Source organism: Numida meleagris, chromosome 1, assembly GCF_002078875.1.
Source record: "Numida meleagris isolate 19003 breed g44 Domestic line chromosome 1, NumMel1.0, whole genome shotgun sequence".
Classification (NCBI taxonomy): domain Eukaryota; kingdom Metazoa; phylum Chordata; class Aves; order Galliformes; family Numididae; genus Numida; species Numida meleagris.
The window spans coordinates 137,120,808-137,136,933 of NC_034409.1; the positions used below are offsets into that span (position 1 = coordinate 137,120,808).

General features: G+C 47.3%; 1 protein-coding gene across 4 annotated transcripts in view; it reads left to right on the top strand.

Moving 5' to 3' along the window:
* The window catches only part of ARHGEF7 (Rho guanine nucleotide exchange factor 7), a 112,302-nt gene continuing 96,176 nt past the window's right edge, over positions 1 to 16,126 (top strand). The window contains exons 1-2 of one of the 4 annotated variants that reach the window (XM_021415447.1): positions 1 to 326; positions 11,746 to 11,832. In XM_021415447.1, the coding sequence (XP_021271122.1) occupies positions 162 to 326; positions 11,746 to 11,832 (252 nt within the window). In that variant the 5' untranslated portion in view covers positions 1 to 161. Of the gene's footprint in view, positions 327 to 11,546; positions 11,674 to 11,745; positions 11,833 to 16,126 lie in introns of those variants that run through there. The other 3 variants (XM_021415416.1, XM_021415432.1, XM_021415441.1) reach the window with 3 other exon arrangements.

A 16,126-nucleotide genomic window follows, 5' to 3' on the forward strand; every position in this document is an offset into this window, starting at 1 on the left:
TGCATGTGTGTGTGTATGTGTGTGTGTGTGTGTGGCGGGGCGTCGTCATCCGCATTCACATGGGGGAGGCGGGGGCCTCGGCCTGAAACCCCCGCCCGGGGAGGGGAGACAGCGATCCCATAAAGCCGCCCCCCCCCCCTCCAACCCAGCTCCGCGCGGCCATGACTTCGGCCGAGCAGACCGTTACGTGGCTGATCGCCCTGGGCGTGCTGGAGTCGCCCAAGAAGAGCATCGCCGACCCAGAGGGCTTCCTGCAGTCCTCCCTGAAGGACGGCGTGGTGCTGTGCCGCCTGCTCGAGCGCCTGCTGCCGGGATCCATCGAGAAAGTGAGTCGGGGGGAGCGGGCTTTGTCAGGCCGGGGGCGGCGGCGGCCTCCGCCTTGGGGACCCCGGAGGTTTGGTGCCGAGTTCTCCCCGGGGAGGATGGAGCGGGCGGGAGGGAACAAAAAGCGCTCCCCTAGCCCCGTGTCCGCTCCTAACATTAAAATTTCCCAATTTAATTTCCCTGAGCCGCTGTATAATGCAGGCTGTTGTCCTGCTTGTTTTCTTTCTCTCTCTTTATTTTGCCTTTCTGGGGGCCTCCGTGTGCTGGCACACCTCACGGAGCTAACTTTCCCCCTCTTGCTGGTGGCTACTGAAGGTCACCTGGCAGGTGGCTGTGGTCACCTGGTGTGTGGCTTTCTCGAGCCTCAGAGTTGGAAACCTTTGGGCTCCGTAGGGTGCTGGGTTCGGAGCAGACTCCTCAGTTCCCCACAGATTGTGGTTGTTGCTGCTTTGTGCTGTTGTCCACCCTGCTAGGTTTGCTGGCTCGGTGCTGTCCTCATGGACTCCAAACAAATGGGGATGTGGAAATGATCCCGGAGCCCACAGGTGTTATTGAAATGACACAGGAGCATGAGTAACGCAGGGTCCACCCCGGGGACAGCTGGCTGGGACAGCCGTGGCCTGGAGCAAGCTGCCCAGAGAGGCTGTGGAGTCCCCTTCTCTTGAGAGACTCAAAACCCGCCTGGACGCTTTCCCATGCAATCTACTGTAGGGATCCAGCTTTAGCAGTGGGGTTGGACTAGATGATCTCCAGAGGTCCCTCCCAACCCCTACGGTTCTGTTATTCTGTGTGTGTGATGCAGCTGGAAGTAATGCGTGTCCACTCCTTGGCACCAGTTGCACAGTGGGGTGCAGATCCCCTCAGGAATGGTCTGTTGGTGCATCCTTCCATCTGCATGACAGCTGTGGTGGTTCCCCAGCCCGTCCTGCTGTGCCTCCCTGCCTCCGGTCTCCAGAGCCCCGTGGAGTTGGGTGCTGAGCATTAGGGCAGCGTAGGACTATCCCCGCAATCCTGGCAAGCCTGGGAGGATGGGGTCCTGAGATTTAGTAGGGAACAGGCTCTGCTGCAGGCACACCAAAACAGATATGAGTGAGATGGAAATAAGTGCTACGAGAGTGTTTCCCAACTTCACGTGCTTCTGTGTACAGTACAGCTAGGAGTGGCTTTGATGTGAAGGAGAGGCTTGCTCTTGTTATCATGACAGAGGAGCCAACATCTCTGATGCTGGGGGTTCCTTCCTGACCCCAGAGCTAGAGGAGGCTGTGCAGGGGCACAGCTTCCCACGGGAGCTGTCAGTGGGGTGCTGCTATCCATTCTGCCACACTGGGATGAGCCTGGTGGTGTGGGGATGTGCAGCTCATGGTGGTGGGCTGGGACAGCTGGCAAAGGGGAGGAGGGCTCTCGGCCTGCCACTTGCCCCAGCCAACACGTCTGGCTCTCTGCTAGAGCTCTCTGTGTATTTACTAATTCCTTTGTTTTGTGTGTGGACCTACACATAGTTTTTGGCCTTTCACACTGTGCTTTCTAGCCCATAGATGCCTTTGAAGGACTCATGAACTCATGTTCCAGTCTGACTTTGTGAATATGCTTTCTCTGTAGTTTCAGAGCGTACCTCACAGTGGTAGCTAGGAGCATGAAAGGAGTATGTCTGAGCCATTTGCATAATACTGTTCTCTTTTTTTTCTTTTATTTCCCGTGGTTTGCCGATGGAACATATAACATCTACATCCCTACATCCTTGTATCCTGGTGATTCCCCCCCCCCCCCATGTCTTTTTTTTCTACTACTGTTCATTTATGGAGAATTTTCTTATACTGAGCAGGTTTTAAATATGAGCCCCTTTATTCCCTATTTATCCTGAAATCCTTCAGTTCAGACCAGACTTGTCTGAGGTCTCACCAATACCTGGTTTGGGCCACAGATCTAGACTGGTTCACCTCTCAGTATCATTTAAGATCACAACTTTCTATGCATACCTGACATAAGCAAGAACTTTGAGGACTGGTGGAGCTTATCTTCCTGTTAAAACAAAGTAGCTACTAAAACCAAAAAGAACATGAAAAATACAAATTAGAAGAACTGCTTACCAGTGTCTTGAAGATGTTTTCTAGCAAATGCTCTAAAAGCGTTCCTTTCATTCTTTCAAAAACAGCTTAGGAAGAGCACTCAATGCTCACCGGAATGTAATGATATATTTTTGGCATTTTGTGCTTTGAAAGCCTCCGGGTACCCTGTGAGTAATTAGTAGAACAATTTTAGTAAATAAGGGTTGCCTGCCCATAGAAGGAGTAAAGCACCTGAAGGTCAGATAGTAGATTGTTCTTCAGTCGATAAAATGAATTGGTGGGTTTGAGGGCTGGTCGGTGTTCTTCCTGTAGATTGCATTGTGTTTGTGTGCTGTCTTTGTGCAGAGTAACTCCTTGTCAGGGAGCATTGGCTGCATTTGTTTACAGAACGGTTGCCTGTCTTGAGCAGCAGACAGGTATTCAATTCATCTGATTCCAGGAACTGTGAGTGGGAGCGTGCTGGAAGGCAGTATTACTATGCATTGCATCTCTTGCTTTTGGGCTGCTGCTGGACATTGCTGCAGTTGCGTTGCTTTTGAAGAGTGGCCATGAGGAGGTAAAACAAGGCAGGATTTGGGCAGAGTAATAGTCCTGTTGAGCAGCCTCGTAACAGGGGAAAGGAGCAGAAGGCAGAACAGTTGCCTGCAACAAACAGTGCAAAACCAATGACTGCCACTTCCCTTTGCCCAAACCCAGCGATGCCTCAACTCTTTAAAGCTCAGACTTGTGCTGCATCGCACTGGTCTGTGGATCTTGCTAGGGGATGGAGAGCTGTGCTAAAAGTCATTTGAATGAGAAGCCAAGGTTTTGTGTTACAGCTTCTGTAAGGCTGAGTGGCCCTGGGGTCAGGGAGAGGCTGCTGCAGCCGTACTGCCATGCAGTTGTTCACTGCATGCATGCCTTTTGCTGCAGAGATCATTCTTCAGACGAATCCCTCCATCGCAGACCTATTTGACCCACTTCTGGCATTGTAAATAGAGATTAAAACTGGAGCGAGAATTTTCCTTGTCATCCTTCGCTTCGCGCTCCATTAAGTTTTGTTTGTACTTTCATTTTTTGGCCGATTGCTCGACTGAAATGTATTACTTTGAGGACAGCTTCCTTGGCTTTGGAGAAAACAGGGGAGATGCACTTGGGGAGGAAGGAGTACCAGCTCTCTGCTGGGGACTTCTGTGTCCCCTTTTCTGTGGAGCCCTAGGGGTACATCCCAGGGACTGAGGACAGCCTTGACTGCTGCGCCTGTGGGGCCTGGCCTCCTGGGGGCTGCTCTGGTGGTGCAGGCATGCAAGAGGAGTGATAGGAGGCTGGCTGGGGCAGATGGGTAACATGTTTCCTTGCCGATGGAGGCTCAGCATATAGTCAAGACAAAATTTGGCTCTCCCTGTGGAGGACTGGGCACTGTGATCAGTGTTTGTGGTTATATGTTGGTGCTTGGGTCAGTACTGATGGGAGGTTTGACCTAATGGTTGAGGTCTCTGGTGGAAAGAGGCATTCTGAACTTTAATTTGGGAAGAAATGAGCTGTGTGAGAGTCCAAAGGCAAATGGATTGCTCTATGTGAGCACAAGCAGTTGGAGTCAGAGTCCCCAGAAGGAGGATACAGGCTGCCATCTGCGGTGATTATCTCCGCAACCTTGCCTTATGGTAAGTGTAAAAGCCCTTTGCTTTGACCAGGTGAGCACTGTGTTCATGGAGTCATAGAATCATAGTATGATTTGGGTTGGAAGAATCCTTAAGGATCATCCAGTTCCAACTCCCTGCCTTAGACAGGGTTGTCAACCACTCAATCAGTCCTTTGGTCAGTTTGCCCAAGGCCCCATCCAACCTGGCCTTGAACACCTCCAGGGATGAGGCATCCACTGCTTCTCTTGGCAGCCCATTCCCTTTTCTCTGATTCCTCTTAGCCAAGTACTTCTGTTGACAAAGAGTGACCTGGCTGTGATGTTTCAGACTTTGCAAAGAAAGGGCAGGTGCCTGGGAGTCAACACTGATCACAAGCAGTGAATGTTGCAGCCAGAGGCCTTTGCAAGAGTGCAGGATGAGCTGCAACCAGGGTCATAGAGACTGAAATCAGATGCTTGTGAGGCAATGTGAGTACCCTGTGAGCAGTGCCACCCATCAAGTGGCAGTGGCCAGCCGCCTGAGCAGTCTGAATTTGAGAAGTAGCTCTGGTACTTGTGGGGCTGCCAAGGTACACCTGGCCAAACCAACGGACTGCCCTGTCAGCGCTTGCCAAGACCCATGGGAGGTGTTGCAGCAGCAGGTCATCTGAGGACTAGGCCAAGGAGGCAAGAAGCAAAACCTGCATTTGATGTATGTGTGCTCTCTCCACTTAGCAGCAGTCCTTGCATGGAGCCTCCTGGGGAGATTATTTGTGCCTCTGGCAAGAGTAATCCCTGCTGGGCAGCTGTGGCTGCCTGCACAGGGAGACTGGTGTTGGTGCAGGGAGAGTGAGCCCAGCTCTGGGGAAAGCTACCCCAAGTGAGATTGTTAAAACTGTAAAAATGCTTTTTTTTTTTTTTTCTTTTTCTAAGGAGGTTTGATTCTCAGAAGTGTTCCTGTGAGCTTCCTCATGGGACTGTTTGGTCTCCTTATGGAGTTGTCATTGACCACATTGCCTTGCAAGCACTGGTGGAAAATGCTGCTGCTTTTTGCACTTACTTGCTGGCTCTGTAATTCTGGTGGCTCTGATGTCCAGAGAATGACAGTGTGCCAAGGAAGCGGGGGACCAGTATCTGCATTTTCTGTCCCTTTTCCCTCAAAATCAGACCTCGTTAATGCTGAAAGGTCTAGACAGACTTTTCGATATGCCAGACCCGCAGAAGAAAGGGTAATTAGTGAAGCTATTGATGAGGGAATTGTTTTAATGAGGAAAAAATATGGAGGAAGTTTAGTTTTGCTGATCTTGTTCTCTTTAATGTCCTTTCCACAGTTCCTAGAAGATACGTGCTTTCTAGGTTTGTGTGTAACACTTACAACAGAGGTGGCAATGCCTTAGCCCTTGGGTGCCCTGCTGTTACCTAGACCATCCTCCAAACACTGCATGTCTGTGGCTAAGAGGAAGAGCTCTGGGGTGCCAGCAGCACACAGCGTGCTAGGGGGCAGAATGCTCCACATCTTTCAAGGGAAGATGCCTATGGCTGTAACTCAAACCTTAGAAAAACTGCAACTGTGGCCTTAAAATTGGAAGTTTACGGATTCTATATATGTATAATTTATATGCATACATATATGTATGTAAAATCTGCCTTTGTACCATGGGGGGGGGGAGGGGTGTTGAATATACACGTTTCATAAATAAGACTTTTCATTTGTTACTACCCAGTGTCTGTGAAGATGAAACTTTGTAAAGTTTCAGGCACAACAGGGCTTACAGAGATGTTGTGAGCTGGCAGTGTAGCAGGAACACCAGCATGTGCCCTGCCTGGATTCTGCCCTGGATGGCTGAGCCTTTCTGCCCCATCTCTAGCTGATGTGAGCCCCCGGTGTGGAGCAAAGCAATGCTCTCTCTCCACAGCATCACAGATGTGAGGTTGCAGCTGCCAGCCACCTCTGGTGCAGGTGATGAGCAGAGAAGTTTCTGTGGCCCTATTCCTCCCTGTGGACCCCAGCAGGCAGAGACCCTCCTGACACACGAAGGGCTATTCCAGTCTAGGAGAATGTCATTCAGGTCTCCATTTTCCTGCTCTGCAGTGAGTGCCATAGGAAAATGTTGGCAGCCTGCCCGGAGCAGGGTCTCTGCTGTGGGATTTTGGTAGGCCTGTGGAATACTTTCTCACATGCTGAGGTGTAAAAGCCATCAAATCCTACACCTCTGGCCGATGCAGCTGTGCTGACAGAGCAGTGCTTTAGTTGGCTCCATCAGTGCCACTGGGGGAAGTGGTACAGTGCGGCTGGCAGAGGAATTCCCTCTCTGGCATATGTTACATCCACACGGAGGACTGGTGCCAGCGCTGCTAGCAGCAGAGCTCTCCCAGTGTAAACAAACCCTGAGTGATTGGGCTCCCACCGCCCCAGCGCGTGATGCGCAGGCGGGGCTGCCAGGGCTGTGGGAGGGTGTGAAGCCCCCACCTGCCTGCAGGGTGCTCCCCAGTTATCTGCTGCAGTGGGTTTCCAGCAGCCTCTGCCCCAGCCCTGGAGGAGAATTTCTTCGTGTTTCTTTACCGAGCAGCTCCATGGAAGTGCTCTTCTTCCTGTAGGCACTGTGTGCTTCGTTCCTGCAGTTCAGTGGGGCTGGTAATACAGTACAGGGCTTGGTACGTCTGCGTGCCAGCCACTACCATCTTTTTCTTTAAAACAGTAAAAAAATAAAGGATTTAGAAATATTTGGAAATGCTGGAAAAATTACTCATCCAGCTGTAACTAGACCTCTGTGTGCATATATGCAATACTTTGTGCATCAGTAGAGTCCCACCTGGTTCAGATCACAAGGTGGGCCTACAGGTGGCTTAGAGCTGCAGTTGCAAGAACAACTTGCAGTCCTCAGCTTTCCATGCTTGGCATTCTCAGTTTCTTAGTGCTGTCTTAATGTAGGTGTTCTTTTTTTTTTTTTTTTAAGTGTGTGTGGGGATATAAAAATGTAATGGAAAGTTGTGAAAACAAAACTATCATTTGGGATACCATGATGCCCTTAACTTAATATGCTTATGTCTTAGCCTTAATCAAATATCTGTTTCATGGGAGCTAGTTTATAAACGTTGATGGGAATTTGATCAGGGTCCAAGGGAAGCAACAAAAGTACAGTACTTCCACTGCAAAGAATATCCTGTTTTCCTGAATGTTGTTTAATACAGGTGCAGATTGGAAAGGATGAGCTCCAACAGCTACATCAGTCCCACAGTATTATTTTCAGGGGGCAGATTTAAAAAAAAAAAAAAAGTGGCTCTAAGTGATGCGTAGGACTTAAAGAGCCAGCTTATTAAGGCTGCCACAGGACTGATTGACATTTTAAGAAAACTGTACATTTCCTTCCCAATCTTGACAGTACTAGCTGAGGGCTGTTTGCAATAAGGGAGAGAAGCAGCTAAAGCAGAACATTAGTGCGTTTGAGTGCAGGTCACTGTTAATGAAGGCTGACCAGGCACAGCAGTGTTCTGGGACATGTGCAGAAGAAGAGCTCAGAGCTGGAGTAAGCCTTCCATCACCCAAAATGTTCTTGATGCCAGGTGTCTTGACTAGGTAGAAGCCAGGGGAGCAGGGAGCTGCAGCTGATGTGTCGGTGTGGCAACAGGCTTTATAGGTTGGGAAATGTCAGTACCAAAGAGCTACAGTACAGCAGAAACAGTAGGGTACAGTGCTCCATTGAGCCTAAAGCCCAGGCTGTGTCTTTCTAAGAATCCTGCCCCGTGTTTTTAGTTTAACTATCGAATCCTGCTGCTGTCACTTCATATCAACATTAATACTATATGGGAAAAATGATCCAGTGACACACTGTAACATGAGACGCTATCCTTCTGGTACTTACAGGACAAAACACATTCCCTTATGATTTTATTCTTCTATAACACTCTTTAAAGCACAAGATTGGCCCTTTGTGGGGTTTTTCCCCCGGTGTGCCTGCCTGAAGACTGGATGTTTGAACTGCACTCAGGCAGCCGTGCTCCTGCGCAGAGCACTGCTCAGGGTGTGCTGGACACAGTCGCTGCTTGGCAGTACCTGTTCTGTTTGCTGCTGGTTTCTGCTGTCTCATAACCGGGGTGGTCTCCCTTCATACTAAACCATGTTGTGCCTACTGTAGGTCACACTACATAAATGAATGAATGGCAACAGAGTTACTATACAGATTAATTTTTTTAAATTTCTTTTACTATTGCCTTCATTCCTTTTTTTTTTTTTGAAAGATTTCTTACTTTGGCCCATTTTGCTCATTGTACGAATGCAAGCGAGCAGCTGGTTTTCCATATATAAACCCGATGATGTCGCCTTCTTATTAATTTATAGTTTACTTATTACAATCAAGGAGCTATCTTTCTGTCTTTTAAACTCATTCATTATGTTACACATTCCTTGCTTATTTTCTTTGCATACTTTCCCTGCCCAAAAGGTAGCCTTTTTTTTTTTTTTTCTAAAGTTATCTTCTGTCATGGCTTTGTTCAATACTGCCTGTCTCTGTTTTGTCCTTTTAAAAGTGCATTTGCTGTATTGGTTGAAGCCACAGAGTTGATCAAAATAGATGTAATTTTAGCTGGGTGCCATCCATTTGCATCACACATTGTTCTCTACCTTTTCTGGGTGGCAGAAAAAGTGTAGTCCACTTCTTTGCAGTTGTGCTACATAGCGTATGTGTCCTTGCTGAGCTATTCCTAACTTCTAGAACTGCTCCCTGAGAGATTAAGCCTCAATCAGAGCCTGTCCGTGAACCACAAAGAAGTGGTGCAGGCTGTTGCTCCTGCTCTGTGTATTACCTTCCCTTGTCTCTCTGAATTCCCCTGTGGAGCCCCGATCCTTAATTAAGAATCTATCAGGTCCCTCTGGAAGTGCTGTCTTTTCTAATTACATTTATTCCTTTTTATTTGTATGACTGTAGCGCGTAGAGGTTCCAGTTCAACACTGAGGCCCCTTTGTGCTACGGGTGCTACAGGCTTGTAATAAGAGGGCAGCCCCTGCTAATGAACTGACAGCGTGGGTCTCTGACAGCCAGGGGAGGAAACAAATACTGGATAGGAAAACAGATATTTTCTCCTTTTCATTGCCTTTACATACGTGCCATCTACTTTCTGTTAAGCTAAGTAATTCTGGAGCATGACCCTACTTCAGTTGTTGATTTTTAAAAAAAAAATTTTGTTGTTTATCCTTGCTTTCTGAATGCATTTACTGTCTTCTGAGCGGACTCAGTACTTACCTGCCTTCACTCTGCACACATTTCTGTTACAACGTGCAAAGGGAGGCTGTAGATGGTTCCTGTGAGAGATGACCCCTCTGAGCTCGATGCAGCTGTCTGTAGAGGCACCAAATGCCTGATACCACAGGTGGGAGTTTAACACTGGCTTGGCCCTCCTCACTGAACTTTGAGATTTGATCAGAGGTTCTGAGTGTGCTGCCCAGGTCATTGTGCTGCTCTGTGGAAGAAAATTTTTGGAGTCATATTGAAGTTTTCCAGGTAAATAGCATAATGGATTTACTTCTTTTTGTGGATTCCTTAACACTTCACATTTCCAGCAGGATATATGTGCTAAGATATTTTCAGATTTTCTACATATATGTTTCTGTTTCCTTTTGGATGAAAATGCCACTGTACCCACAGAGCTGAGAAAATGCAGCCTGCTCATGTCATCTTCCTGCACTACTGAAGTCCATTACCCTCACTTGTTTTTGAGAGGGGAAAAAAAAGCTTTTTTTTTTTTTAAAGATCTGCTGTAACTTGTTTTATTATTATGAGAGATGATTTTTAACTGGAAACATGCATTTCAGTTCTGGTGGGGCTGAGATTCTGCAGGCATATTTAGCTTGGCTGGATTGTATTTTATTTTACTTTTAAAATATATATATTTTTGCTTTTTGTATGCTTAGTCTTTAATTGGAAGTTTTTGCCCTCTACGTCAGCTGTCTTTCTTACCTCTCTTCTTTTTTCCTTCTCTCCTCCCCTATTCTCAGGTATTGTGCTGTCTTTTATGAGGTTGTACTTCACGTATCTGAGTACCTTGCAATTATTGTGTTCAGCGCATAACTTGCTAGGGACTTTGAGGATAAAGTACATTTAGGTGATACACCTGGCTATTTTATGAGACAACAAGCTTATTTCCTTTGAGAGAAATCTAGATTTACAGTGGCTTCTTACCTGAGGAGGTGATTTTAAGCTTTCTCAGAATGAAGAGGTTTGATGAAGTGGAAGCAACCAAGAAATGATAGGTGCAAAAAAGGGATGAGGAAGTGTGAGCTTTAAAGGGTGATTAAAAGCAGTTGTTATGCAAATAGTCTAAGAAAAAAAAGTTAAAGTACAACTGTGTAGTTATTGTGTATCCCATGTTAGACAGGAATATGAGGTAGGAGCAAACTAGAAGCATGAACATGGAAATACTGACAGAACTCTCCAGAAATGTTTCTAACAGTGGGTGTTAGGCTAAGCTTGAGGATTCCTACTAGAATTGAGAAGTAAATGAATCAGAAGAATCAAAACATATAGCAAACAATAAATGCAAAACTAGAAAAAAAAAAAAAAAACAATGCAGGAGGGATGACACTCACGATGTTCCCAGCGGGGTCTGTTGCCATTTGTGTGTGCTTACTTGAAAAAAGTAGAACTTCTTCTGTTCGTATTGCTTCCAAATTGTACTGTGCAATTGTGGCGTTGGTGTGAAATTAATCTGAATTTTGTCTTGAGGAAGCAATAGCAACCCATGTTTTACATTTCTTTGTTCTAAGTGGTGTTTGTTGATGCTTGTGGTACTATGGGGCCAGAATATTCTGTACAAACTCTGCAGGACGGCCCTGCCTTGGTTCCAGCTTGATGTTTGGAGTCAGCCTTATGCTGAGCTCCATGTGTTTTGGAGGTGGATTATGCATGTGGGTTTACATCAGTGCATGTGCAACAAACCTGCCTCTCTAGTGTAACGTACAGGCAAAGGGCACAGTGCCTAGTGGCTTCCAGAGCACTTTGTTGGGCTTTCCAGCTCATGCAGAACGATGTGCTCAGAGCTGGAGGTCTGTTTACCTCTTGGTTTGAGCAATATTTTGTTTGGTGGACTTGCTTAAAAATATATATATATATATTTTTTTTGGTGTGTGTGTGAAACAATACTTGTGTGTGCAATTAGGTGAGCTAAGTATGGCTCCTTTTCCCTGGGAGGTTCTACTGTAAAGATTCCGGATAGAGGCTGAGCTGCACCCAGTGTGAACGTGGCTACTTGTGAGCACACTCCCAGGCAGGTTTCTGAGGTGCAGTCACGGCTTTCCTCTGTGGGGTTCCCCCTTTCCCGAGGTAGGAAGGGGCTGTGGCTGACTATCAAACCACAGACAAACAGAGCTAGTCAATACTGGCCCTGCAGCTGGTGGATTATTAACTGGGTACCGGCACATTTCCCACCGAGCTCTTCCCAGGCTTTTCTCTCAATGACGTCTAAAATCCCCCCAGGATTCCGCTCTCCGAGCGGCGGGGCCCGGTGCCAGGCGGAGGCTGCGCTCCGCCCCTCCCGCTCCCGCCCCGCGCCGGCCGTGCCGCTCTGAGCCGCCGGGGCCGCGGCAGCCGGGCTGCGCGCTGTGCCCTCCGCCCTCGCACGCCATTTCCTGCGCTCCGTGTTTACTTCCCGGTTCAACTCCTTCCCAGGCAGGAGCGGAGGGAGCGGGAGGTGAGGGAGCGGGGGCCGGGCCGCGCCCCGCGGGGCCGGGTCCGCGCTGAGCCGCCGCCTCTTCTCTTCCAGGTGTACCCGGAGCCGCGCACGGAGGGCGAGTGCCTGAGCAACATCCGCGAGTTCCTGCGGGGCTGCGGCGCCTCGCTCCGCCTGGAGGTGAGTGGGGCGGCGGGGCCGGGGGCCGGGGCCGCCCGGCGCGGTGCCCGGGAGGAGCGGCGCTGCCGCCTTTGTGCCTTTGTGCCGGGGCGCGGGGGCGGCGGACAAGATGGTGGCGGCCGCCCCTCCCTCGCCGCGCCGCGCTGCGGGCCGGGGGCTGCGGGGTCGGGGGGAGCGCTGCGGCTCCGCTCGGCTCCCGGCCCTGCGGGGCTGGGCGTGGAGAAGCCGGGTTGCGGCGCGCCGGTGCGCTCGCCGTGCCCGTAGCGCTGCTCGGCTTGCGGCAGCGCGGTGGTGCCGGTGCGGCTCTGCCTTTCTCCTGCAGCGGGGTCTTAGCGTCGTTTCCGCTCGGTTTGCGCAGCGCTGGAGTCGGCTTGTGGAAATGTAGCCGCTCACAGCCCGGGGAAGCTCTAATTAGGGAAAATGGTAGATGTAGTTTCTCCCGAGCATCCTTCGGGTTGCATAAAAACGCAGCGAACTGCCATATTTCCCAAACATGTGTTCGCAGGGTTGCACATTAGCGAGTCCCACGTTCCTTTTATATTTAGCTGTGAGAGGGACGTGCTGCTGCCTCGCTTCCTTGATGGGTGTGTGGGAGAGGGAACTGATGTAATCCAAAGCAGCTCCCAACTTCTCCGCATTGGAAAGGGAGAGGCATTGTAATCTCGGCTCTTAGAGGGTTTTTTTGGGGGGTGGAAAAGGTGGTTTCTGGTGCTTCTGAATGTGAACTAGCTCCGTGTTGCCTTAATAAGTTCTCAGGTTCTTGCAATGCCTCTGGTCCTGCCTGTAATATTGTGGGGCAGTAACAGAATATCATTATAAGCAGGCTGTGCTTTCCTGAGGCTCTGTGCGGTGAGCTATCATTACTGAAATTAGTGATGCAGGACTTGCACTTAATCCTGTGTTCTGTCCTGGGAGAAGATTAAAAAAAAGAAGTTTTTAGTGCTGTTCCTTGTGAAATAAGACTTAATTATTCTAGCTGCCTTCCACCTTCAAAGAAAATCTGCAATTTGCTGGGAGAAAAAAACAGTTTCTATGAAATTCAGAAATCAGGCTCTGGGGTGAGCTTTGCATTCTCTTAAGTGTTTGGTTTTGTCTTATATTAGCTGACTTCCCATTTGTTTTTTATTTTATGTCTGTGTTAAGTTTTCCATATTTATACCTCCCTGTGTGAGAACGGACCTAAAATGCAAGTAGTGGAGATACATGCGCTAGAGAGAGTTGGTGAGGGAGACACTTCAAGTCTCAGTTCAGAAATAAATTGCAAATATGAAAGCGAAAGAAAAATGTAGTGGGCATCCATCTCTTTGTATTCTTTCCCTTAGTAGGTCTCTCACTGAGCTTGGAGCTTTTTCAGCCGTGGTTTGCGGAAAGCTTTTGTCAGGTCTTTTGGTCAAAGTGGCAAGAAAGCGAAGAACAATGACTTTAAGGAAAGATAATTTTTGTCTTATGCTTGGAGCCTGAATATTTCTGAGCATAACCAAAGTGTTAGCGTGGCTTCAGGGGCTTCTCAGCAAGGTTGCCGGAAACTCCTTTCTTACGTGGAGGCACTTGGCTGCAGCAGCTTCCAGCCCAGCATGTTGGAACAGGAATTATCCCAAGCTACCAGCAGAGGTGAGAGCCCAGCAGGAAGGGGCACAAATGCTTAGGCTTACAGAACCTTCTATGTTTGTCTTAGGATCTTTGGTTATGCTTGGAGGTTGTCCGTTCCCTGTTGTTTTCTCATTAATTTTTCCAACCCCCTGGCTGTGGCCAGAGATGAGGAAGGACAGCCCAGATTCAACAAGTGAGTATCTGGCAGAGGCCTCTCGGCCGCCTGCTAACCCTGGGCTCTTTCTCCTCTCTGCTGTAACAAGGTGTGAGTCAGCCCTCGTGGATCTCTGCCTCACTTGCTGTGGGAACTGGGGAGGTGCCATAGCTTCTCTGTGCAGCATTGATATAATGCTTCCTTACTTGTGGTTGGATTTAGAAACAGGGTGACTGCTTGCTTTGAAGACTGCCTTCTGTTTTTGCATTGAGTGAAGAGCGTCTCTGAAAACAGTGGCAGAGATTTTTCAGGGGACAGTAGATTAGATAATGAGTTAATGGTGAGTATAAACATTTGTCAAACTAGTGGCTGTGGTTGTGATATTTTAAATAGAATAAATGTTTGAATAGTATGGGTAACAGGAGGCTCTAGATTGGAGCGGGGACATCTTGCCTTCTGTGCATGAATGTGGTGACTTTTGTAATGTAAGTATTCTACCTACAGTTTTGCATGGCTTTACAAGTTGACTTTAAAATGGCATTGAGTTGTATGTAGTCAGGTTGGGTGATTCCTCTCTATGATTTTTAGAGTGTGGTAAGAGCACTGCACTGGTTTGCTTAGCCTAGGTTCAGCATTGCACAACCTCTTTTTGTTCCTAGATCTGAAGTTGTTGTGGATAAAGTAAAATTGTGGCTTTACAGAACTGTGTCAGAGCACTTTGCTTTTTATGCTGTATGGTTCTAGCTTTGGAACTTAGGTGCATGCCTGAGAACTTGATGAACTGCCACGGTTAACAGAAAGATGTGCCTCAGTGGCCGGTTTCTTTCAGATATTTTCCTCTATGGTTTCTGTTTGTTGGAGGATGTGATGACTGCTGTCTCCGTACCGTAAAGATAAGGGCAGAGGTGAGAGGCTGTGTTGCTTTGGGAATGTTCTGATGTCTGAAAGTTATCCTTATTTTCTTCCTTTCCTGAATATGTTTAAACTGTTAGCTAACATATTTAGAAAGCATAGCTCAAATTCTAATGAGAAGAATTGCTGTTCCTCAGGGGAAACCAATGGACCCATTCCTTCCCTCCGCAGTATTTGATGTGTAAGTGTTCTAAAACAAAATGAGTGCTTAATTTGGGGCTTGCAATAAGCCTTTGGAAGTTGAAATCTGGGTTGGCAAAGCAGAAATAGTTTCAATTAATAACTGTAAGATTGTTCTACAGGTGTTTTTGTAATACTTCTTAAAATACTGATGTATAGATTAAAAAAATCTAAGACCTGTTAACAACAACAACAAATGTTCCTGGCATCTCAACTGGAGTTGAAGGACTGAATTTTCAACTCCGTATTATTTTTCCCTTCTGTAAGCTGTTAGTGTTTGCTTAGAATAATTGTAGTGTCAAGAGGTTTGAGGCTTTGAAGCTTCACCGGATTTGACAAATGTCTACATAGATGGAACAGACTGTAGGAACAGCTGTCTGCATTGCAAGTTCACAACTTAGTGTGCATCTTCCTTAGGTGGGGAGCCAATTTGCTATATATTGTTCTTACCAATTTTGCTTTAAGGGCTGTTTTTCCACACAGTTCGATCTTTGGGAAAAAGATGCTTAATGATGTTCCCTTTTAGGAAGAATGACCTCTTTGTCAAAATAGGTTACCAGAGAAGAGCTACAACAGTGATTTTGCATAGTGGACTCAGTTCTAGAAGAGGATTATTGGATAGATGTACTTGATATGGAACTCGCTGCAGATATGCAGTATCTTCCACTGAACACTGGCAGGAAAGATGGAAACAAAAAAGAGCTCGTAGAGTATTTGTTCCTTCCTGGGCCCTTGTGAGTTTGTCTGTGATGATTGTCTTGTCCCTGTATTGGGTTACTCCAGTGTTTTTTTTTCTAAGGAGTCTTAGTTTCCTGGGGATTTGCAGTCTGTCTTTGGCCAGAGATGTGTTACAGTCTGTGGGGCCAAAAAGAAGCTCTGAAGAGCTTTGTCAACATCAGCAGTGGAGGAGTGTGTTTAGGGAGCAGTTAAATGTAGGATAATAGTAAGTAATATCTTAAGAGAAGTATAAAACTACATTATAGTGCTTGTTGTTTAAAGGACTGAACACTTGATGTATCCTTTGAACGCTACCAAAGTCCTACTTTATCATATTCCCAGAGTAGTATCTTGCCATGTTTTCCTGCTGGCTTTCATTGAATAAAGAATTGTCTGCTTAACTGCAAGTGTGTCTTGAGCTCAAAAATACTTTGTATTTCTGACTGTTACAGTGGTGGAAAAGCTGGCTAATGGAAAAATAAGGTGAGCTGTGGACTTGAGAATCGTTTCCCTACCTGTCAAGAGACCTCCTTACTTCTGGTGTTCAGGATAGTCAGTTTATTACAGAGGAAGCGATGCCAAAATCAGGATTTTACTGCTACAGTGAGGTAACTAAAGAAGAAATAAAACAAACCTGGCAATGCTGTGGAATCTAAGATCCTCTGTTCATTGGTAAATCTCTCTTGCAAGAAGGATTTGCCCTTAAGGTTCCAAACACTGCATGCAAATTTGGGAAATGAA